This window comes from Pristiophorus japonicus, chromosome 14 (assembly GCF_044704955.1).
Source record: "Pristiophorus japonicus isolate sPriJap1 chromosome 14, sPriJap1.hap1, whole genome shotgun sequence".
Classification (NCBI taxonomy): Eukaryota; Metazoa; Chordata; class Chondrichthyes; family Pristiophoridae; genus Pristiophorus; species Pristiophorus japonicus.
In genome coordinates this window covers 63,524,466-63,550,014 of record NC_091990.1, presented here as the reverse complement: position 1 = coordinate 63,550,014, position 25,549 = coordinate 63,524,466, and the positions used below count along the sequence as shown (strand labels likewise).

General features: G+C 45.2%; 1 protein-coding gene across 5 annotated transcripts in view; it reads right to left on the bottom strand.

Moving 5' to 3' along the window:
* LOC139279927 (adhesion G protein-coupled receptor B2-like) overlaps nt 1–25,549 on the bottom strand; it is a 1,236,268-nt gene that overhangs the window by 297,506 nt on the left and 913,213 nt on the right. For all 5 annotated transcript variants that reach the window (XM_070899255.1, XM_070899259.1, XM_070899256.1 and 2 more), the window contains 2 exons: nt 24,772–24,874; nt 22,212–22,255 (listed from right to left, as the gene is read on the bottom strand). In XM_070899255.1, coding sequence (XP_070755356.1) covers nt 22,212–22,255; nt 24,772–24,874 — 147 coding nt within the window. The remainder of the gene's footprint in view (nt 1–22,211; nt 22,256–24,771; nt 24,875–25,549) is intronic.

The following is a 25,549-nucleotide window of genomic DNA, read 5'->3' as shown; positions in this document are numbered from 1 at the left end:
ACCAAGTATGGTGGAAAAGGACAAAGACAGCGGAGTATAACACGGGTCAAGGGCAGAGTCGAGTCATAATACGGCTCAGCTCTCTCTAAAGAATCAGATGTCCGTGGGGGAAGCGGAGGCGGAAGTGGGGTTAATGTAAGTACTCCAAAGAAAGATGGGGTGTCGGACATCTTGGGGAGTAGGAGCGGGCAAGACAAGGAGAGTGTGCAAGAGGCAGGAGCCTTAAAGGGGCAGCAGGATGGGAGCGACGAGACAAAGAAGCCATTGTCCCAGAGAGAGAAGAAACGGGAAGCAAGGGTCAGCGGTGGAGATGAGGCTGAAGGGAGTGGCACTGTTGGAGAAACTATGATAGCAGGAAGACTCTCTCAGGGACATTATGTATCTGATGGGGAGCAGGGATGGGAGATTACAGAAGAGCTCAAGAATGAAGAGTCAGAGGGGGATGGAGACATGGAGGTGGGGTGGCATCATGTGGAAAGGGAAAGGTTAGTAAGGGGCAGAAGGAGGGAGAAGGGGCAGCTCCTCAGCCGAAACCTAATGTAAGGAAGAGGCTGAAACGGCAGGGAAAGTCTAAACGGGAAGTGAAAAAGAGCCGGAGGTTGCAGGAGAAAGCAACATCTGCCCAAAAGGTTTGGAAGGTGCATGAGAGGAGGGAAGGGCCAGAGATGGGGGGATTATCAGGCACACTTCCTATATCAGGAGCAATGATTACATTGGTCTCGATCAATGTGAACGGACTGAGGAGTAGAAGAAATTGCAGCAGTTGTTGCAGTGTTTTAAAGGCACTGACCCATTGTGTCTGCAAGAGACCTTTTGGGATGAGGATATCCTAGAAAGAGTTCAGAAGATTTGGTTATGATCAATTTTTAAAGTACAACAGCTTGATAAATGTTACGGGAGATAAATTAAACTTCAGGTTTTGATATTAATATGTGTTGGAGGAATGGCTGTGCAGAGTGGCGGAATGGATTTGTATGATACAATGGAATGATCACAATGTTTTAAATGTTTTTAATGTTGAATAAATTATATGGGGATGAAATTGATGGCCTTTCTGCCGACTGCCGCGAGATCCGCCGACATTCCTCTTCGGGTTCCGCCCTGTGCCAGTTTGCGCTTAGGCTGGAGCAGGTGGGAGGGGAGAGCCTCCGGGAATCGCCCGCTGACGTCAGCGGGTGGCCAAGTGGTGTAAGTGACCTCCCGCCCGCCGAGATGCCAGATTGTTGCGGGCGGGAGTCGGCGCCAGAACGTGGAAGGACTGCTGCGTTAATTCTGGTCTACCCCGATGGTAGGTATGCAGCGGGGACAGAAGGCAAGAAAGAAGTAGAAAGAAATCGAAAGGTGACGTCACAGCCAAAGGGGTAAGAGATTGCCTGGTGATTGGTAAGTAGCTTTTCTTTTTCTTTTCTATTTCAGTAAGTAACCTTTCACATTGTGGTTGCCAAATTAAGTTAATCTCGGGGTTAAGTCATGGCAGGAAAGCTCGGACACGTGTTATGCTCCTTCTGCACTATGTGGGAAATCAGGGACATCTCCGGTGTCCCTGATGACTACGTGTGCGGGAAGTGTATCCACCTCCAGCTCCTGACGAACCACGTTGCAAACCTGGAGCTGCAGGTGGATTCACTCTGGAGCATGCACGATGCTGAGAATGATGTGAATAGCACATTTAGTGAGTTGGTCTTAACGCAGGTAAAGGGTACACAGCCAGATAGGGAATGGAAGGCCAACAGGAAGAGCAGTGCGAGGAAGGTAGTGCAGGGGCCCCCTGCGGTCATCCCCCTGCAAAACAGATACACCGCTTTGGGTACTGTTGAGGGGGATGACTCATCAGGGGAGAGCAGTAGCAGCCAGGTTCATGGCGCCATGGCGGGCTCTGCTGTACAGGAGGGCAGGAAAAAGAGTGGGAGAGCAATAGTGATAGGGGATTCGATTGTAAGGGGAATAGATAGGCGTTTCGCCGGCCGCAACCGAGACTCCAGGGTGGTATGTTGCCTCCCTGATGCAAGGGTCAAGCATGTCTCGGAGCGGGTGCAGGACATTCTGAAAAGGGAGGGTGAACAGCCAGTTGTCGTGGTGCATATAGCAGTGAACCCGGGGACTGCGAGAAATTTAGAACTCAGCAGAGGAGGACAAAGGGTTTGATTAGGGCAGGGAAAATAGAGTACGAAAGGAAGCTTGCAGGGAACATTAAAATGGACTGCAAAAGCTTCTATAGATATGTAAAGAGAAAAAGGTTAGTAAAGACAAACGTAGGTCCCCTGCAGTCAGAATCATGGGAAGTCATAATTGGGAACAAAGAAATGGCAGACCAACTGAACAAGTACTTTGGTTCGGTATTCACTAAGGAGGACACAAACAACCTTCCGGATATAAAAGGGGTCAGAGTGTCGAGTAAGAAGGAGGAACTGAGGGAAATCTTTATTAGACGGGAAATTGTGTTGGGGAAATTGATGGGATTGAAGGCCGATAAATCCCCAGGGCCTGATGGACTGCATCCCAGAGTACTTAAAGAGGTGGCCTTGGAAATAGCGGATGCATTGACAGTGATTTTCCAACATTCCATAGACTCTGGATCATTTCCTATGGAGTGGAGGGTAGCCAATGTACCCCACTTTTTACAAAAGGAGGGCGAGAGAAAACAGGGAATTATAGACCGGTCAGCCTGACATCGGTAGTGGGTAAAATGATGGAATCAATTATTAAGGATGTCATAGCAGCGCATTTGGAAAGAGGTGACATGATAGATCCAAGTCAGCATGGATTTGTGAAAGGGAAATCATGCTTGACAAATCTTCTGGAATTTTTTGAGGATGTTTCCAGTAGAGTGGACAAGGGAGAACCAGTTGATGTGGTGTATTTGGACTTTCAGAAGGCTTTCAACAAGGTCCCACACAAGAGATTAATGTGCAAAGTTAAAGCACATGGGATTGGGGGTAGTGTGCTGACGTGGAATGAGAACTGATTGGCAGACACGAAGCAAAGAGTAGGAGTAAATGGGTACTTTTCAGAATGGCAGGCAGTGACTAGTGGGGTACCGCAAGGTTCTGTGCTGGGGCCCCAGCTGTTTACATTGTACATTTAGACGAGGGGATTAAATGTAGTATCTCCAAATTTGCGGATAACACTAAGTTGGGTGGCAGTGTGAGCTGCGAGGAGGATGCTATGAGGCTGGAGAGTGACTTGGATAGGTTAGGTGAGTGGGCAAATGCATGGCAGATGAAGTATAATGTGGATAAATGTGAGGTTATGCACTTTGGTGGTAAAAACAGAGAGACAGACTATTATCTGAATGGTGACAGATTAGGAAAAGGGGAGGCGCAACGAGACTCGGTTGTCACAGTACATCAGTCATTGAAGGTTGGCATGCAGGTACAGCAGGCAGTTAAGAAAGCAAATGGCATGTTGGCCTTCATAGCAAGGGGATTTGAGTACAGGGGCAGGGAGGCGTTGCTAGTTGTACAGGGCCTTGGTGAGGCCACACCTGGAATATTGTGTACAGTTTTGGTCTCCTAACTTGAGGAAGGACATTCTTGCTATTGAGGGAGTGCAGCGAAGGTTCACCAGACTGATTCCCGGGATGGCAGGACTGACATATCAAGAAAGACTGGATCAACTGGGCTTGTTTTCACTGTAGTTCAGAAGAATGAGAGGGGATCTCATAGAAACGTTTAAAATTCTGACGGGTTTAGACAGAATAGATGCAGGAAGAATGTTCCCAATGTTGGGGAAGTCCAGAACCAGGGATCACAGTCTAAGGATAAGGGGTAAGCCATTTAGGACCGAGATGAGGAGAAACTTCTTCACCCAGAGAGTGGTGAACCTGTGGAATTCTCTACCACAGAAAGTTGTTGAGGCCAATTCATTAAATATATTCAAAAAGGAGTTAGATGTAGTCGTTACTACTAGAGGGAATCAAGCGGTATGGCGAGAAAGCAGGAATGGGGTACTGAAGTTGCATGTTCAGCCATGAACTCATTGAATGGTGGTGCAGGCTCGAAGGGACGAATGGCCTACTCCTGCACCTATTTTCTATGTTTCTTTGTTTCTAAGACCTGCAAAAAAAGGTTAGTGAACATTTAAAAAAAAAATTCTTACAGAGACTTACCTGCATTTGGCCTGAAGGTGCTCTGGTTTTATTTTGCATTGATTTTTCTTTTCAGCTGTTCGACCCTCCATGGGCCCGACTCCATTGTCGGCGGCAAATGCCTTTGCCGCCGAGATTGGGAACTCCCGCCCGCTGCAGGCCAGATTTACGGCGTAAATCCCTCTTTTGCTGCTGGGCGCCCTTTGAAGGACCTTTTTGCCGAAACTTCCGCCTAGAGTACCGTCAGGTATGTCGCCGGCCATCGGCGGTCCTTTGGGCGGCACTTGGGCGGCTCTTGGCCTTCACCAATTTCGGCCCCTATATTTTTTTAAGTGAGTAGCACACTTGCCTCTCAGTTGGAAGGTTGTGGGTTTATGTCCCACTCCAGAGACTTGAGCATATAATCTAGGCTGACACTCCAGTGCAGTAATGAGGGAATGTTGTCCAAAATTTATTAACATCAAAACAGATTAAGTCATTTATTTCATTGCTCTTTGCGAGCTTTTCTGTGTACAAATTGGCTGTTGTATTTGCTTGCGTAACAGTGATACGCTTGAAAAGTAATCCATTGGTTGTGAAGATTTTGGGATATGATAAGGCACTGTATAAATGCAAGTTTTATTTCTTTCAGTGGCTGAAAATACAAGCTATATTAATATACTGTGGCTGGTTAAGCTTTCAACAATCAATTTTGTAACTGTGGATTGTGATTACCTTTTGTGTATTGCATTTTATTCATGGTGCTAAAGTCTGAAAATTACAGCTGATTTTCTGAATTTGTGGTACTGGTGAGGAGCTTCGCCAAGCGGTTGTGCATATCAATAAATTAGATATGATTTCTCAATATCCATGCCAATGAGAGTGACTTCCTACTGGTAGAGGCATTCAGAAAATCGGCCAATGGGTGAGGTTCCCCACCAGTAGAAGCAATGAGAAAATCGGCCAAGGGGTGAGTTTCCATGCCATTATAGACATTGAGAAAATCGGCCCATTGATGTAAACCTAAAGAAGTGCCAGTGAAAACATTGACAGTAAAATGTATCCTGCTGAACATTCACAGGCTCAAAATGATATAAAAGGAGAACTGTTTAAACTTGTCGATGATTTTCAGTCATTTCTTGTTAATCATACCTTTGCTTTAAAGTTGCTAATCAGAGCCAGCATGTGAACAGCATTCTGAATTTATAATGTCATTGGTAATGGGATTCTGAACAAATGTCTGCTCCCAGGTTGCCTCGAACCAACAGTGTTAAGCATGAAGTGGAGGAAGAAGGGAGGACTGGGAGGCACTGATAAGCAGAGGTTTATCTCGCTTTATAGCAGTTAGGACTATTTGCCAATACTTCATCAGAATACCTTCCCACTTCAAACTTGTTTTCTGTTCCCGAACAGGAAAGATTTGTAAGTTATCTCTCCGATTTACTATTCTGACAGCTAACAACTCCCAGTGCTGAAGAGTTGAAAATTCTAAACCTGCACTTTACATTTATCAAAACAATACTGCTTCCTACTTTCCATATGAACTGTTCCAATGGATGATTATCATGGATCATGCTGAGAAAAGAACGGCTCAAAATTAGCATATAAAATCATGAGTTGAGCAAGGGACCAATAAAAATATGGCAATGCAATCAGGAGTAAATAAACATGTAAATTTAAACCAATTTGTTGGTTCGACGGGTGGCTGATACGTAAAAGCTATCACAATATTTAAGCATCTCCAAACTAATCAACTGAGAAACCCACAAAGGTAGTTTTCCCAATATCAAATGCAAACCCTCTCTATAGGGATATGTTCTTAGCCCAATATCCTGAAGCTTTGATGCAAATTGGCAAGTTTCAAGGCTTCAGGATATTGGGCTTCTCGGTTATCTGCAGCCAAGTGGGAAGAATCCCAGCCCCCAGTGATAGATCTCCCTCTCAAGGTCCCATTAATGAGCCAGGCTGGCTGCTCAGTCAACCGTGCCTTAGAATGCTGTGGACCTGCATGAATTGGTAATCTGGTATAGGATTATCAAGTCTGCTACAGAGAGTTCATTCAGTTCGAGTCTTCCACCTCAACGCATGTCATCCTGCCAGCACAATCTCAAAGAGACCCTGCTTACCAGCTCCCAAGAAGGATAGTCAGGAGCCATTCATTAGCCAACTGACAAGCTCGAGTCTAAGTCCTTTCTGGGTGAACGTTAGGTACCAGGAACTCCTCACAAGTGGGGGTAAGCAGCACAACTCAACATAATGTGTGTGACTACACTGCCAGCACTTTCTCCCAACAGCACAAACACAAACACCATATCCTATCAAAAAGTGGCTTCACCAGTTAGAGATATGGAGATTCAGCAGCAGTTGCTTATCCCAATTACTGTAAGCATCAAACCCTGGATATATGAACACCTATTCTTGTACCCAACCTCAAGATAACTGCTAACGTCCCAAATTTCAGAGTATCAGCTATACACTGAACATTTGCTTTCAGCATGGTGAAGAACCTATGTATAATGTTTTGTGATGTGGCAACCACCTAAATGTTCTAGATATCCACGTCCAATGCTGTGTACCTAGCTCATTTGTCATTAACTGGTTGATCCAAGTTTTCATGTGAGGGACTCTGACAGAGACCTGCCTGTCATGAGGCAGACTGAGCACCCTGTAAGTGGGTGATCAACCCTGGTTGAATGGGATTGTAGAAGGCCATGTCAAGAAAAGAACCAGTTATATATTAAACATGTCAATTTAGTGAAGCTATTACACAGGGTAACTTGCATGTTAAACTCCACCGGAGCAAGCAGTCCCACAACTAACAGATCAGAGCAAAGCTGTCTAGACTGATCACATCTAGTGCAGGATAATGGTGGACAGCCAAACAACAAATGGCGGAGGAGGTTCTATGAGCATCCCATTCTCAACCATGATGGCACCAGCACATTTGTGCAAGAAACAAGGCTGTAGTATGTGTTATATATGTAACCCTGTAATACCTTGCTTAACCACCAGAGGACTCATCCCCTGGAGACCTAAGGGACCCCACAATCCCTTGGGAGCATGTGTACATAAGGAAGCCTCACAGGCTGGAGAGGCACTCTGGAGACCTGTAATAAAGGACTACGGTCACACATTACTTTGAGCTTACAGTATCTGGTCAGATTCTTTATTCAAGACATAACAATTGGCAACGAGATACAGATGACGAACCCCACCACAACAATGCAGACAACTGTGGGCATCCTGGAGAAATTTTTGGAAGGAGATGATTGGGAAAATTTTGTGGAGCGACCCGATCAATACTTCGTGGCCAACGAGCTGGAAGGAGAAACGAACGCTGCCAAATGAAGGGCGATCCTCCTCACCGTTTGCGGGGCACCAACGTATGGCTCCAGCAAAACCCACAGAGAAGTCGTACGATGATTTGTGCACACTGGTCCGGCAGCATCTAAACCCGAAGGAAAGTGTTCTGATGGCGAGGTACCGGTTCTACACGTACAAGAGGTCTGAAAGCCGGGAAGTGGCGAACTATGTCGTCGAGCTAAGGCACCTTGCAGGACATTGCGAATTTGAAGGGCACTTGGAGCACATGCTCAGGGACTTCATTGTCCTTGGCATTGGCCATGAAGTAATACTTTGCAAACTTTTGACTGTAGAGACCCCAACCTTGAGTAAAGCCATAGCGATAGCGCAGGCGTTCATCGCCACCAGTGACAATACCAAACAAATCTCTCAGCACACGAGTGCTGCTGCAAATACTGTGAACAAGGTAATGTTGTTTACGAATCTTAACATGCAGGGCAGGACTCACATGCCTGCAGTTGCATGTCTGCAGATGTCTCAGAGTCCACCATCAAGGGTGATGAATGCAAGGCCATTAACACCTTGTTGGCGCTGCGGAGGTGATCATCGTTTCCGTTCATGCCACTTCAAAGGATACGTTTGCAAGGGCTGTGGAACAATGGGACACCTCCCACGCATGTGCAGGCGAGCTGCAAACCCTGCAAACCACCATGCTGCAGAGGAGGACAGATCCACGGTGGATCATGACGAACAAGAGCCTCAGACTGAGGAGGCAGAGCTATATGGGGTGCACACATTTACCACAAAGTGTCCCCCGATAATGCTGAAGGTTGAATTAAATGGACTCCCGGTGTCAATGGAGCTGGACATGGGCGTGAGCTAGTCAATAATGAGCAAAAAAGACTTTCAATAAATTGTGGTGCAGCAAGGCCTCAAGGCCAGTCCTGACTCCCATTCGTACTAAATTGAGAACGTACACAAAGGACCTGATTCCCGTAATCTGCAGTGCTACCATAAAGATGTCCTACGATGGAGCGGTGCACAATTTACCACTCTGGGTGATACCAGGCGATGGCCCCACGCTGTTCGGCAGGAGCTGGCTGGGAAAGATATGCTGGAACTGGGTCGATGTCCGAGCACTCTCGTCCGTCGACGACACTTCATGTGCCCAGATCCTAAACAAGTTCCCCTCGCTGTTCGAACCGGGCATCGGGAAGTTCCAAGGAGCAAAAGTGCAGATCCACTTGATTCCAGGGGCGCGACCCATCCATCACAAGGCAAGAGCGGTACCATACATGATAAGAGAGAGGGTGGAGATCGAGCTGGACTGGCTGCAACGAGAGGGCATCATTTTGCCGATTGAATTCAATGAGTGGGCCAGTCCGATTGTTCCAGTTCTCAAAGGAGACGGCACCGTCAGAATCTGTGGTGATTACAAAGTAACTATCAATCGTTTCTTCCTGCAGGATCAATACTCGCTACCAAAGGCAGACAACCTAGTTGCGATGCTGGCGGGAGGTAAAATGTTCACGAAGCTGGACTTAACCTCAGCTTACATGACGCAGGAGCTGGAGGAATCATTGAAGGGCCTCACCTGCATCAACACGCACAAAGGTCTCTTCATTTACAACAGATGCCCGTTTGGGATTCGATCAACCGCGGCGATATTCCAGAGGAACATGGAAAGCTTGCTGAAGTCGGTCCCGTGCACCGTGGTGTTCCAGGACGACATCTTGGTCACAGGTCGGGACACAGTTGAGCACCTGTAGAACCTGGAGAAGGTTCTTAGTCGGCTTAATCGTGTGGGGCTCAAGTTAAAACGCTTGAAGTGCGTTTTCCTGGCGCCTGAAGTGAAGTTCCTGGGAGAAGAATCGTGGCGGACGGCATCAGGCCCACCGATTCAAAGACGGAGACAATCAAGAACGCACGAGACCACTGAACGTGACGGAGCTGCAGTCGTTTCTAGGACTCCTGAACTACTTTGGTAACTTCTTACCGGGTCTTAGCACACTGTTAGAACCACTGCACTTTTTAAGGAGATGAATGGGTATGGGGTAAAAGCCAAGAAAATGCCTTTGAGAAAGCTTGGAAACTGTTATGCTCAAACAAATTGTTTGTGTTGTATTATCCATGAAAGCATTTGGTACTAACATGTGATGCGTCGTCATAAGGTGTCGGGTGTGTATTGCAACAAGCTAATGAATTTGGGAAATTGCAACCGGTTGCTTATGCATCTAGAAGTCTGTCTAAGGCTGAGAGGGCCTACAGCATGATCGAAAGAGAAGCGTTAGCGTATGTTTATGGGGTAAAGAAAATGTATCCATATCTGTTTGGGCTCAAATTTGAATTGGAAATCGACCATAAGCCACTTATATCCCTCTTTTCTGAATGTAAGGGGATAAATATGAATATATCGGCCCGCTCACGTTGTCCGCATACAACTACGCCATCCGCCACAGGCCAGGCACAGAAAACTGTGCCGATGCTCTCAGTAGGCTGCCATTGCACACCACAGGGGTGGAGATGGCACAGCCCACAGATTTGGTTATGGTAATGGAAGCTTTCAAGAGTGAGCAATCACCTGTTACCGCCTGACAGATTAGAACCTGGACGGGCCAGGACCCCTTACTGTCCTTAATAAAAAACTGTGTGCTCCACGGGAGTTGGTCTAGTGTCCCGTTAGAGATGCAGGAAGAAATAAAGACGCACCAGCGGCGCAGAGATGAAATGTCCATACAGGTGGACTGCCTCCTGTGGGGTAATCGGGTAGTGGTGCCAAAAAAGGGCAGGGACACTTTCATTAGTGACCTCCACAGTACCCACCCAGGCATTGTAATAATGAAAGCGATAGTGGTGGCCCAGTATCGATGCAGACTTAGAGTCCTGCATGCACAAATGTAACACATGTTCACAGTTAAGCAATGCACCCAGGGAGGCGCCACTAAGTTTATGGTCCTGTCCCTCCAAACTGTGGTCCATGTCGACTATGCAGGCCAATTCTTGGCAAAAAGGTTCCTTGTGGTTGTAGATGCGTACTCCAAATTGATTGAACGTGAGATAATATCGGCAAGCACATCCGCTGCCACCATTGAAAGACCGCGGGCCATGTTTGCCGCGCACAGCCTGCCTGATGTCCTTGTGAGTGACTATGGGCCGTGCTTCACCAGTGCCGAGTTCAAAGAGTTCATGACCCGCAATGGGATCAAACATGTCACATCTGCCCCGTTTAAACCGGCGTCCAATGGTCAGGCAGAGCGAGCAGTGCAAACAATCAAGCAGAGCTTGACGAGGGTAACCGAAGGCTCACTGCAGACTCGCCTATCCTGAGTCCTGATTAATTACCGCACAAGACCCCACTCGCTCAATGGGATTCCCCCCGCTGAACTGCTCATGAAAAGGGCACTTAAGACAAGGCTCTTGTTAGTCCACCCTGATCTACACGAACAGGTAGCGAGTAGGCGGCTTCAACAGAATAAATATCATGATCGCGCAAATGTGTCACGCGAAATCGAGATTAATGATCCTGTATTTGTGTTGATCTATGGCCAAGGTCCCAAGTGGCTTCCTGGCACTGTCATGGCCAAAGAGGGGAGTAGAGTGTTTCGGGTCAAACTTTCAAATGGACTCATCTGCAGGAAACACTTGGACCAAACCAAACTCAGATTCACGAACTATCCAGAACAACCCACAATCGACGCTACATTTTTCGACTCCCCGACACACACACAAGTGACAACCGACCCAGCGGGTGACCACGAAGCAGAACTCATTACCCGCAGCAGCCCAGCAGGACTCACCACACGCAGCAGCCCTGCAAGGCCAGCTGCTCAGCAGCCCAGCGAGGGCCCAACAAACGATTCACCAAAACCAGCATTTGCACGTAACGATCAACCAGGGAAAGGAAGGCTGCAGATTGACTCACATTGTAAATAGTTACACGATTGACTTTGGTGGGGAGTGTTGTTATATATGTAAACCTGTAATCACCAGAAGGCTCATCCCCTGGAGTCCCAAGGGATCCCACAATCCCTTGGGAGCACCTGTACATAAGGAGGCCTCATAGGCTGGAGAGGCACTCTGAGACCTGTAATAAAGGACTACGGTCACACCTTACTTTGAGCTTGCAGTATCTGGTCAGATTCTTTATTCAAGACTTAACAGTATATGCTCCTGGAGAGTGAGGGAACCTTTTAGAAGTACCCGCTCCTGGCGTGTGAGGTTCCCTGTCAGCAGTACGCCCTCATGGTGGGTGAGCGTCCTGCTAGCAATACATGATCCCCATAGGAGGGAGTCCCTGCTGATAACAAGCACTCCTGGCTTGTGAGGATCCCTGGCACTCTACGCGGGAGTCCTCCCATTATTCATCGGGGACTTGGCCTGGAGGGTGGTGCACGGAGCAGTCCCGTGCAATAAATTTTTAAGTCGGTTCACGGGCTCCCAGGCCGCATGCAATTTCTGCGGTCTGGAAGAGTCCGTGTTCCATGTTTTTATGGAGTGTGCGAGGTTGCAGCCCCTGTTTCATTATTTAAAGGGGCTGCTCCTCAATTTCTGGTTGCACTTCAGTCCCACACTCCTGATCTTTGGGCACCCTGTGCGGAGGGGAGCGGGTAGGTCCGAGGGCCTCCTCGTAGGACTGCTCCTGGGCACGGCCAAGGGTGCCATCAGCCGGTCCAGGCAGCGGGTGGTCGTGGGGTCGTTCAGCCTGACTGCCTGCCTCTCTTCCGCGCGTACATCCGCGCCAGGGTGTCCTTGGAGATGGAGCACGCGGTGTCCACCGGTACACTCGCAGCCTTCCGCGAGAGGTGGGCACCGGAGGGACTGGAGTGCATTATAACCCCCGGCAACCAAATATTTGTTTTAATTGCCGGTTTTAGTGTCCCCCTCCTCTTTTATAGGGGGCACTTGGAAAATTCACGATTTTAATGCCCAAAAAAAACAAAACAAAAACTACAAAAATACAAAAAAAACAACAAAAAAAAAGGGCATTGGAAAATGTTTGGAGTGGCCCCCCCAGATTGGGGGGTACTTGATGTTTTGTCTCTAAAAGAGTTGTGAGGATCCCTGCTGGCAGTACATTCTCAGAATGTAGGTCTAAAATTTCAACTTCAATCACAATTTCTTTCTGATAACAGGTGGCCAGGTTCATACTTTAACAGGGCTCTTAATTATCAAATTCAATTTTACTATTATTGTCTCAATACTGTTCAAGTAATTTGAGCATCAATATTCCCAATTTTCCAGCTTAATTGGTGCTAATGGAATCCACTGGAAGCTGAAGAGTTGCAGATCAGGAATAGCTGAGTGGTACTTGAACAAAAAACAACAACAGTTTGCATTTATATAGTGACTTTAACATCATAAAAATGTCCCAATGTGCTTCACAGGAGCATTAACAACAAAATTCGATATCGATCCACTTAAGGAGATATTAGGACAGGTGATCAAAAACTTAGTCAGCGAGGTAGGCTTTAAGGAGCACCTTACAGGAGGAGAGAGAAACAAAGAGGTTTTTGGATGGAATTCCAGAATTTAGGGCCTAAAGACATGGCCGCCAATGGTGAGGCAACAGAAATCAGGTATGTATAAGTGGCCAGAATTGCAGGAATGCAGAGTTCTGAGAGGGTTATAGCACTGAAGGAGGTTACAGAGATAGGAAGGGATGAGACCATGGAGGGATTTGAACACAAGGATGAGAATTTTAGATCTGAAGTGTTGTTGGACCAGGAGCCAATGTAGGTTATGGCAAGCACAGGTGTGATGGACATGAGTCAGGATATGGGCAGCAGAGCTTTGTATGCGCTGAAGTTTATGGAGGGTGGAAGATGGGAGGTGTAATATATTTATGCTTGGGGTCACCTGGCACCAGAGGGCGCCATCGTCGGATGTCATGCAGGCAATACAGGAAGTCGGATCTTGTTCTTATCCGAAGTGGAAATAAAAGAGATTGGGTACACATCCGAGGCAGTTTATAATAACAGGACTCTTGTGTTATTACATTGGCGATGAGGTAAACTAAGAACTTTCCTATTTACAATGGCCATTATTAGAATTCTGCACAAATTTGTGGATGGCGAGGATTGGGCAGATTTTGTCGACCGCCTGGATCAATATTTTGTTGCCAACAAAATAGAGGGGGAGGCTGATGCAGTCCATCGCAGGGCGGTTCTCCTCACCGTCTGTGGTCAGAAAGTTTATGGCATCATGAAGAACCTTCTCCCGCCTTTACGTCCAACTGCCAAGTCTTACAAGGAATTGTGTGATTTGGTGCATGATCATCTAGATCCGAAGGAAGGGATCATCATCTCACGCAATCGCTTTTACACGCATGTCCGTGCTAAGGACCAGGACATGTCGGGATTCATCGGCGATCTACGAAGTCTTGCTGAGCCGTGTAAGTTCGGGAACACGCTGGAAGACATGTTGAGAGACTTTTTCGTGATAGGCATCAACCATGATGTGATTCTTCGGAAGTTATTGGCCGACGAGAAACTGGACTTGAAAAAGGCCATCGTGATTGCCCAGACATGCATGACGACTATGAGAATTTGAGGCAGATATCATCCAAAGGTCAGAGCTCCACGGCAGGCTGGTCAGGTACTGTAAACAAGATTGTGTCATCTTCTGGCAAAGCTGCCCATGTTTCACGGAGACATGGCTCCAGGGTGACCAAGGCTGGGAACTCAACATCCAGGGGGATTCAACATTTAGGAAGGATAGACAGAAAGGAAAAGGAGGTGGGGTGGTGTTGCTGGTTAAAGAGGACATTCATGCTGTAGTAAGGAAGGACATTAGCTTGGATGATGTGGAATCGGTATGGGTGGAGCTACGGAATACCAAAGAGCAGAAAACGCTAGTGGGACTTGTGTACAGACCACCAAACAGTAGTAGTGAGGTTGGGGACAGCATCAAACAAGAAATTAGGGATGCATGCAATAAAGGTACAGCAGTTATCATGGGCGACTTTGATCTACATATTGATTGGGCTAACCAAACTGGTAGCAATGCGGTGAAGGAGGATTTCCTGGAGTGAATTAGGGATGGTTTTCTAGACCAATATGTCGAGGAACCAACTAGAGGGCTGGCCATTCTAGACTGAGTGATGTGTAATGAGAAAGGACTAATTAGCAATCTTGTTGTGCGAGACCCCTTGGGGAAGAGTGACCATAATATGGTAGAATTCTTTATTGAGATGGACAATGACAGTTAATTCAGAGACTAGGGTCCTGAACTGAAGGAAAGTAACTTCGATGGTATGAGACGTGAATTGGCTAGAATGAACTGGCGAGTGATACTTAAAGGGTTGACAGTGGATAGGCAATGGCAAACATTTAAAGATCACATGGATGAACTTCAACAATTGTACATCCCTGTCTGGAGTAAAAATAAAACAGGGAAGGTGGTTCAACCATGGCTAACAAGGGAAATTAAGGATAGTGTTAAATCCAAGGAAGAGGCATATAAATTGGCCAGAAAAAGCAGCAAACCTGAGGACTGGGAGAATTTTGTAATACAGCAGAGGAGGGCAAAGGGTTTAATTAGGAGGGGGAAAATAGAGTATGAGAGGAAGCTTGCTGGGAACTTAAAAGCTGACTGCAAAAGCTTTTATAGATATGTGAAGAGAAAAAGATTAGTGAAGACAAACGTAGGTCCCTTGCAGTCAGAATCAGATGAATTTATAATGGGGAACAAAGAAATGCCGGACCAGTTAAACAAATACTTTGGTTCTGTCTTCACGAAGGAAGACATAAATAACCTTCTGGAAATACTAGTGAGAAGGAGGAACTGAAGGAAATCTTCATTAGGCGGGAAATTGTGTTAGGGAAATTGAAGGGACTGAAGGCCGATAAATCCCCTGGGCCTGATAGTCTGCACCCCAGAGTACTTAAGGAGGTAGCCCGAGAAATAATGGATGCATTGGTGATCATTTTCCCACAGTCCATCGACTCTGGATCGGTTCCTATGGACTGGAGGGTAGCTAATGTAACACCACTTTTTAAGAAAGGAGGGAGAAAGAAAACGGGTAATTATAGACCGGTTAGCTTGATATCAGTAGTGGGGAAAATGTTGGAATCAATTAATAAAGATGAAATAGCAGCACATTTGGAAAGCAGTGACAGGATCGGTCCAAGTCAGTATGGATTTATGAAAGGGAAATCATGCTTGACAAATCTTCCAGAATTTTATGAGGATGTAACCGGTAGAGTGGACAAGGGAGAACCGGTGGGTGTGGTGTATTTGGACTTTCAAAAGGCTTCTGACAAGGTCCCACACAAGAGATTGGTGTGCAAAATTAAAGCACATGGTATTGGGGGCAATGTATTGACGTGGATAGAGAACTGGTTGGCAGACAGGAAGCAGAGAGCCGAGATAAATGGATCCTTTTCAAATTGGCAGGCAGTGACTAGTGGGGTACCGCAGGGTTCAGTGCTGAGACCCCAGCTATTTACAATATAGATTAATGATTTGGATGAGGGAATTGAGTGTAATATCTCCAAGTTTACAGATGACACTAAGCTGGGTGGCTGTGTGAGCTATGAGGAGGATGCTAAAGGCTGCAGGGTGACTTGGACAGGTTAGGTGAGTGGGCAAATGTGTGGTAGATGCAGTATAATGTGGATAAATGTGAGGTTATCCACTTTGGTGGCAAAAACACCGAAGGCAGAATATTATCTGAATGGTGGCAGATTAGGAAAAGGGGAGGTGCAGCGAGACCTGGGTGTCATGGTACATCAGTCATTGAAAGTTGGCATGCAGGTTCAGCAGGCGGTGAAGAAGGCAAATGGTATGTTGGCCTTCATAGCTAGGGGATTTGAGTATAGGAGCAGGGAGGTCTTACTGTAGTTGTACAGGGCCTTAGTGAGGCCACACCTAGAATATTGTGTTCAGTTTTGGTCTCCTAATCTGAGGAAGGACGTTCTTGCTATTGAGGGAGTGCAGCGAAGCTTCACCAGACTGATTCTCGGGATGGCAGGACTGACATATGAGGAGAGACTGGATCGACTGGGCCTGTATTCACTGGAGTTTAGAAGGATGAGGGGGGGTCTCATAGAAACATAAAATTCTGACGGGACTGGACAGGTTAGATGCAGGAAGAATGTTCCCGATGTTGGGGAAGTCCAGAATCAGGGGACATAGTCTAAAGATAAGGGGTAAGCCATTTAGGACTGAGATGAGGAGAAACTTCTTCACTCAGAGAGTTGTTAACCTGTGAATTCCGTACCGCAGAGAGTTGTAGATGCCAGTTCATTGGATATATTCAAGAGGGAGTTAGATATGGCCCTTACGGCTAAATGGATCAAGGGGTATGGAGAGAAAGCAGGAAAGGGGTACTGAGGTGAATGATCAGCCATGATCTTATTGAATGGTGGGGCAGGCTCGAAAGGCCGAATGGCCTACTCCTGCACCCATTTTCTATGTTTCTATGTTTGTATGATGAAACTCCTGTCACTGCTCAACAAGTTTGGATCTGGACCAGCCATGACCCTATTTTGTCGGTTGTGAAACATTGTGTTCTCAGTGGTGATTGGTTTGGGATACCTACGGAGATGTGTGAAGAGACCAAACCTTACACCCATCGCAAGGATGAGCTGTCCATTCAGTCAGATTGTTTACTGTGGGATAATCGTGTCATCATACCTAAGAAAGGTAGAGAAAGATTTGTACGCAAGCTACATAGCACTCATCCCGGTATTGTTATGATGAAAGCCATTGCTACGTCTGATATATGGTGGCCTGGAATTGACTCTGATCTGGAATCATGTGTGTATCAGTGCAATACCTGCATGGAGCTAAGTAAAGTACCAGCGGAATCTCCGTTGAGTCTTTGGTCGTGGCCATCTAAACCATGGTCGAAGATCCATATCGATTTTGCAGGTCCATTCCTTGGAAATATGTTTTTTGTTGTGGTGGATGCATATTCAAAGTGGATAGAGTGTATTATTATGTCATCCAGTACATCTACAGCCACTATTGAGAGCCTACGTGTCATATTTGCTACTCATGGTTTGCCTGACATTGTTGTGAGCGACAACAGATCTTGTTTCACTCGTCTTGAGTTTCAGGAGTTCAATGTTATTCGACATGTGAGGTCAGCTCCATTCAAACCTGCTTCTAATGGTCAAGCAGAGCATGCTGTCAAACTATCAAACAAAGTATGAAACGTGTAACTCAGCGTTCACTTCAATCTCGTTTGTCATGTATATTGCTCAGTTATAGGACAAGACCTCATACTGTTACTGGTGTTTCTCCTGCTGAACTACTGATGAAGAGAAATCTCAAGACCAAGCTTTCACTTGTTCATCCTGATTTGAATGATCGTGTTGAAAACAGACATCAAAGTTAGCAATTGTATCATGATGGTACTGCTGTGTCACGAGATATCTCCGTCAATGATCCAGTGTTTGTATTGAACTATGGTCGAGGTCCAAAATGGATCGCTGGTACTGTTACAGCTAAGGAGGGTAACAGAGTGTTCATTGTCGTGCTCAAGGATGGCCAAACATACAGAAAACATGTTGACCAGGTAAAACTGTGGCACACAGATGAACTGGAACCGTTTGAGGAAGATCCAGTCAATGACCCACCAACTATCGTTCATTCACCAGAGGCTTTTGTTGTCATTCCTGAACCCGGATCTTCAGCCTCTGATGTTGTTATTACCATTCCCACCATAACTGTTACTCAACCTCCAGTCACAACTGACTTAGAATGTTCACCTCGAACTAATGTTGAACTGAGACGATCAACTCTTAAGCGGAAAGCCCTAGATCATCTTGTATTGTAAAGTGACTGATACTAAAATCTTGAAAGGGGGATGTTGTAATATATTTATGCTTGGGGTCACCAGACACCAGAGGGCACCACTGTCGGATCTTGTTCTTATTCGAAGTGGAAATAAAAAAGATCTGGTACACACCCGAGGCAGTTTATAATGACAGGACTCTTGTGTTATTACAGGAGGCCAGCCAGGAAAGCATTGGAAGAGTCTAGAGGTAACAAACAGACTTAAAAGAAAGGACCAAGTGTAACGTAGCTAAGTTTGCTGGTGATACAAAGATGGGAGGAAAAGCAATGTGTGAGGACACAAAAAACCTGCAAAAGGACATAGACAGGCTAAGTGAGTGGGCAAAAATTTGGCAGATGGAGTATAATGTTGGAAAGTGTGACATCATGCACTTTGGCAGAAAAAAATCAAAGAGCAAGTTATTATTTAAATGGAGAAAAATTGCAAAGTGCTGCAATACAGCAGGACCTGAGGGTACTTGTGCATGAAACACAACAGTTTAGTATGCAGGTACAGCAAGTGATCAGGAAGGCCAATTGAATCTTGGCCTTTATTTCAAAGGGGATGGAGTATGAAAGCAGGGAAGTCTTGCTACAATTATATATGGTATTGGTGAGGCCACACCTGGAATACTGCGTACAGTATTAGTTTCCATATTTATGAAAGGATATCCTTGCTTTGGAAGCAGTTCAGAGAAGGTTCGCTAGGTTGATTCTGGAGATGAGGGGGTTGACTTATGGTGAATGGTTGCGGAGGTTGGGCCTCTACTCATTGGAATTCAGAAGAATGAGAGGTGATTTTATCGAAACGTCTAACATTATGAGGACCCTTGACAAGGTGGATGCAGAGAGGATGTTTCCACTGTTAAGGGAAGACTAGAACTAGAAGGCATAATCTTAGAATAAGGGGTTGCCCATTTCTTCTCACAGAGGGTTGTAAATCTGTGGAATTCGCTGCCTCAGAGAGTTGTGGAAGCCGAGACATTGAATAAATTTAAGACAGAGATAGACAGTTTCTTAACCGATAAGGGATTAAGGGGTTCTGGGGAGTGGGCAGGAAAGTGGACCTGAGTCCATGATCAGATCAGCCATGATCGAGGGGCCATATGGCCTATTCCTGCTCCTATTTCTTATGTTCTTATGAGAGCTTCAAGAGCAGATGAACTGAGGCAGAGTCAGAGACTGGTTATATAATGGGGATGGCAGTAGGCGTGTCTTGGTGATGGAGAGGATACAGGGTCAGACGTTTAGTTGAGGGTCAAATAGGATGCAGAGGTTGCGAATGGTCTGGATCAGCCTCAGCGGCCAGGGAGGAGGATAGAATTGGTGGCTAGGGACTGATAAATCTCTAATTCTTTACTAATAAGTAATGAAAAAACCCTATATTGTCTAATTTCATAACAAGACAAGTGATGCAATATTCAGACACTTATTATGATTAACAAAGTAATTACTGTATGGTTTCAAAAAGTGACCTTTAATTATCTGTCTTATAATTACTCTTCACCCAAGAGTACATTAATTGATAACACAAGACAAATCCTTTGCACTGTTCAATTCTGTTCACCCCCATGCTTTTTTTTCTTTCTCATTATTAATTTGTATTTAATTTACACTGTGCAGTGTGATATTTTTCCATAATACGTATCAGGTTTAAGAAAATAACAATGATTATGAACAAAGTAATTAAAGTGTCATACTTCAGGAGCCAAATAGGTGTAAAGATATGTCAATTTGATAAAATGTGTAATGATGACAATGAAGCCCTCAGCTCAATTTGGAGCATGCTTATTAGAATATGCTGATTATATGACTCAAGTATTGTAGGTATTAGCTGTACAAAAGAGGAATGTTCAGAATGAGTACTTCCAGTCATATTATCAGGCGCACTGCAACAACAAAGGGGTGAATTTTGCGGGGGATCAGCGAGCACGATCAGTGGCGGGTCGGGTGAGAAAATGTTTTTATTTGACAGCAGGTTGGGACCCCACTGTCAACCCGCCGCCACACGCTTTCCCAAATGGCGGGTCTGTCAGCGTTGGGCAGACCCAACATGTAGCAGCGGGGGAGACAATTCAGGTAATTATGACCTTGTTAACAGAGGATTAACAACAATTTTCAGCTCACTTTCAGTGTTTACCAGGTCGCCCCTGGGGTCCACGCTGCTCGGGGATCATGTCAGGTCAGCAGTTCAATGGCCATGGAATCATCTCATTACTTGAAAGCTGGAAATGTGCTATAAAAGCTCCCATCTCACAGCTGTTCACTTTCCAAGCTCAGAAGCTGTTGCTTACTGCATTTGGAAGACAGATTGAGCTTTATGCAGGTTGCAATTGTTTGGAGCAAACTCTCTATCCAGTGACACCTCATTGGAACAGCCTCTCTCACCACTGAAAGATTGCTTCTGTCATCTCTACTTCACCTTCCATCTATTACTTCACCTTCCATCTATTACACCAGCATCAGTGCCCTTGAAACTCTCTCACCTTGATCCTCAGAATCCCACCATGATTAGTCCCAATACCAGCTGCACCAGGCACACCAGCAGCACCAACAGCAATACTAACCTTCGCCGCAATCAACTGATGCTGTACAGGACAGAGGGAATTAGTACCTGACCACATTGTTGCCCGGGACACCAGGGATGGCCACAACAAGGCTATATTGTCACATGATGTGGCAGGTTGGCACCACCCCACACCAACACCATAAAGCATCCCGACAATGCCCAAGCCATTCCTTTCTCACTCATCACCATTGCGGGGGTACCATTATGTCTCACCATTCACTGTAACTCACTAAGTGACTTCCAAAGGTGCACACAGATCTGTCCAAGAATGTAAAGTGTTGAAAATAAAGATTTCGATGTTTGACAGCACATTATGCAGGATGTGCAGGAGTAAGGTAGGGAAGGCAGAGTGATTGGGGTGTGATGAGTGGCACAGCAGCATGAGGTTGAGTGTGGCTTTGCAGTAACATTTCGTGATCTACTGAGATCATTGAAAAGTTTGTGCCACTGCAGCCTGGTCCTCCTGACCACATCCCTGCTTGTGTCCTCCTGTGAAATGTGCAACCAGGCTGCGTTGGAATTCTGAGGAGGTCTCTTCCCCCCATTGGCGGGGAAGAGACCCTTCCAGCGTGCTGTGACTCCCTCCATATGCTTATGGGAGATTCATGGCAGAGCCTTGGTGCAGCTGTGCAGTGCTTTGTAGTGTTTCTAGCACCTCAATGCTGTAGAACACTGACCGTGCAAATGTCAAAATAAATTTGCGCATATTCCCTTTAAGGAAACCAGCTGATAACGCATCATCAAGTAATGTCATCAGACCCGCTTCCTTCAATTGGCCGACGTCGCACGCCACGGACCCGCTGAGGTTGGTAAAATCCAGCCCGCAGTATGAGAAAAACTGGGAACATGTTAACATATTAATTCATCTCATTCACTGTCGTATCACTCAAGGGAACAATGGGGCATCTAAAAAATCCATCCAGGAAAAAAAGGGACAAGGGGACAACAGCGATCAAGTTTGGAAGGAGACTTCAGGAGAGGCAGTTCAAGAGAGCCAGGCGGGGGAGGAGACAGCACAGATGAGATCTAAAGGATTCAAACCTGGGACATGGCAACAGCAAGTGAGGGGTCTAAATTGAACAAGGAATGGGAGAAGGAGGCAGCAAGGGAAGGATCTCACTGGGATAAGCCTGGCAAGGGGACTGGAGCGAAATGAATCCTGGCTAGGAGAAGGAAGAACAGAAGGGAAGTACCTTGGAATAAGAAAATGGAAGAGGTTGACAATTTGAAACAAGTTGTGCACAGGATCTTGCGAATAATTTCAAATCTTGTCCATTCCTATCCTCAATACCCGTGAAATACAGCCACTCAGTAACAATCCAAATAGCAACCTGTCAGTAATGATTCATAATAACAATCAACTAGTAATAGGTAACTCCTCATGAGTACTTTTGTGCAGAATCTCATTCTTAACAAAGCTAAATGATTGAGATAAACATTTGTATGCTGTGTACGAGAAGTGATAGCAAAGTTATTCTTATTGGCACTTACGTTTTGGAGTCGTCCCAAACAACACAGTGTGGGTCAGATGTTCCCTGTAATAAGAAGTAATGTGTATATATCAAATATATATCACTCATGTAGCATAATAGTATATATGTAGGATAGTGGACATGGCAGAAAGTTAGAAACCTGGAATAAAAATAAGTGATTCTGATGGTTCCATAAACTGAAAAAGTATAGCTAGAACAATTCACAAATGTCAGCACAGCCCTGATATTAAATTACAACGTTTAACTATCTTCTCTGTCTCTTTATCTAATAAGAGATGTCAGTGTTCAAAAATGGAACGTTTTTCAATTTTTGCCTCTAGTGTCAGCACCAAGTGTCCCCCATGTTGGATACAACACAAACTGGATGGAGGGCAAAGCTCATACTAAAGTGTCCCAACAATGCACCTCAAAGCAGCATCTACAACCACACCAGTATGGTATTTCTACTTACCACAGTAACCATCCTTCAGGCCCCCAAAGTGAGATTTAATATCAATTTGTTACAAAAAATAGACACCAATGTAGGAACGTAGTTGGCCTTTCAGCCCTTTGAGCTGTTCCGCCATTCAATTAGAGCATGGCTAATCTGTAACTGTTTAACTGTGGGCTGTGGACTCCACCCACCAAACTCATTTCACTTAGGCACCCTGCAGCTGTCTGAGAAAGGAGGCTTTCATGCTTTCAGTGTGGGCTGCATTCAAACCCAGTTCCCAGAGATAAAAGGGGAGATTTTCCATTTCTGTGGGTGACAGTCTCCCAATATGCAGTCCCAGTGTGTTCAAGGAGTGTAAAGTGGAGAACCTTCCCTAGTGTTCGGTCTGCATATTCACATTTTTAAATTATATATCATATACCAGCTGCACACATAACAACACAGAAAAGAAGCAGAAGCTTCAAAAAAATCCATTAACTCAAAAAAAAAAACGAATATAAGCCTATGACACTGAAAGTGCAGTGGGGTATAGTCCTGGTCAGTCCTTAAGCTACAGGTATGTCCAACATTCCATCACTAGTTGAAAGATTGTGGCAAAAAAGCATTGATTTTCCTTCAGTTCTTGAAGAGCGAGTTAGGTTATTGTGGATATATATTGGCACACATTGCTGCTAAATCTGATTGTTAAGTTGTTTTAAAACCTTTTAAGCAGTTGTTAAAATGACACAAAGACAACTTCTTCCCCCTCCCCAGTTTATGCTGTTATTTTTCTTTTCTTCTCCCTTTCCTCTGTCAGCTCACAGCAGCACTCTTCCACTTCACTTCATGCTGATATTCTTCTTATTCCTCCACTCTCAGCTCACGTTGGCTCTCTACTTACAACCTTTACTTACAGGTCATGTTAGTACTCTCCTTCCTCCCTTCCAATCACATTCTCATCTCCTTCCCCCAGCTCCTACCTGTTAATGCTGATGCCGCTCCAGGGGATGAAATTCTGTTGCTCATCGTGGACAGGAATTTTTAATTTTACAATACTATTGTGATAATTCCTACCCACAGCGTCCATTCTCCAGAGCAGCAGCATCAGGTAGGAGCCAGGCGGTACTGAGTTTCATCTATGAACACAGACATGCAAGCACTGATTCCAAAAATTCCAATTGTGTGAAACACAATGGTCATCATGTATGCAACATACATCCTATTTTTTTAACACATAGCTTGATAAAAGGAGCTTTCTTTAAATACAATAAGTTTCTCTGATGTACAGTCAGTCATGATTGGCATCACTTCCAATACTATGGGTGTGTCTGACATCACATCACAAAATTTGAACAGTCGTTACCATATTGAGGATTATTGGGTCAAATTCAATTTCTGAAATGTCATTCTGAAACCGTTTTCACCCAATTTTCTCCTCTCTGATTTTCACTGACTTGTACTGAAGTACATTTCCATATGCTCTGGCAGCCTTCCAATTCATCGCTCAGGTGTCCATTCTTCATGACAGTGAGTGTTGGCAGGCTATTCGATGATAGTGGAGCCCAGTCCTGTCCTCACCCAACATCCACACAAGAACTTCCTGACAATAGACAAGAGTGCAAAGCCTTGCTGATTTTTCCAGTTCCCCTGATGGGTGCTTAAGGCAAATGTAGCCTCTGCTGCTGCTCTAAAAATGTCAGCATAGAGTTTGGACCTTTTTGCTTGCTGTCCTGCTGTATAGGATGGGTGCAATATTTGGTCACCCGCTACGGTTAGCAGCACTTTTGTGCTGCCAATGTTTTATGGAGGCACAAACAGAATTCCAAAGGCATGAAACCATTCAATGTAGAAATAAGTCAAGCCTGTCCTTCTTACTGAAGCTAATAAACCGTTCGATTAATTCATTGCACAATTTTCCTGTGCTTGAGACTCACCCTTGGGTACATAACATTTCACTTTTAAATTTTAATAATAGGACTGTTTCAACATTCACTTTAATTAAAACATGCTTAAAATACTATTCCTTTATTTAATGGTTCTAAAGGTTCTTTTAAATCACTTTTTACAGGGGGTGAATTGTGGTTGGGTTCATGAGGTCAGTAATGCAGATCCAACTGTGGCTGAATGTGATAATAAAATTACTTACGTTAATAAGATGAGACAGCTCCACTACAACAATTGGTTCTGAGGCCTTGGGCTGTGGTCTTACTGTTACAGTCAGTACTTTGGAATTTATTGCCATTGACTTTCTGGAAAAGAGATATATTTAACATGTGTAAATTCATAAAATTTGGTAAACAAATTTGTTCAGATACTGTCGGGATAAAGCCTAATGCCTGGAATGATACCGCATACAGATTGTGCTGTCATCAGATAAGAAACATAACCGATTTGCTGGTTTAGTGAAAAGTGAACAATATATTTCATTTAAGATCCCAGCTCACTGATGGTTTATTTATGTTGCATTCAACCACTAGGGAAAGGAAGTTTTCATCTCTGAACTGCTCTTTGCAGGTGACTGGGCATTAGAAGTGCATGTTCAGGAAGACATCCAGCTGATCAGGGACAGGTTCTTGGCAGCAAAGAGGGTCAGCTTCATCACTCGCCTCAAGAAACTGGAAACCATATACCAGCTAGCACATGGAAAACCTTGTACTCCACCCTGAGTCCTCATTAACATTGTGACTCAGTTCACTTATCTTAGAAGTGTGCTCTCTAACATTGCACTCATTGATCAGAAAGTACAAATGTGTAACAAAAAGGAATGCCAATTGTACGGGAGTTTACATGAATGTGTAATCTGTCATCGTGCTATCTGCAATGGGGACCACAGTAATGCCATAGGCAATGCTCTCACTGCTGCTATTAAGGGTTTGGGGTCCAAACTCCACGCTGACTTCACTCACTTAGAGAATAAGGGAGTG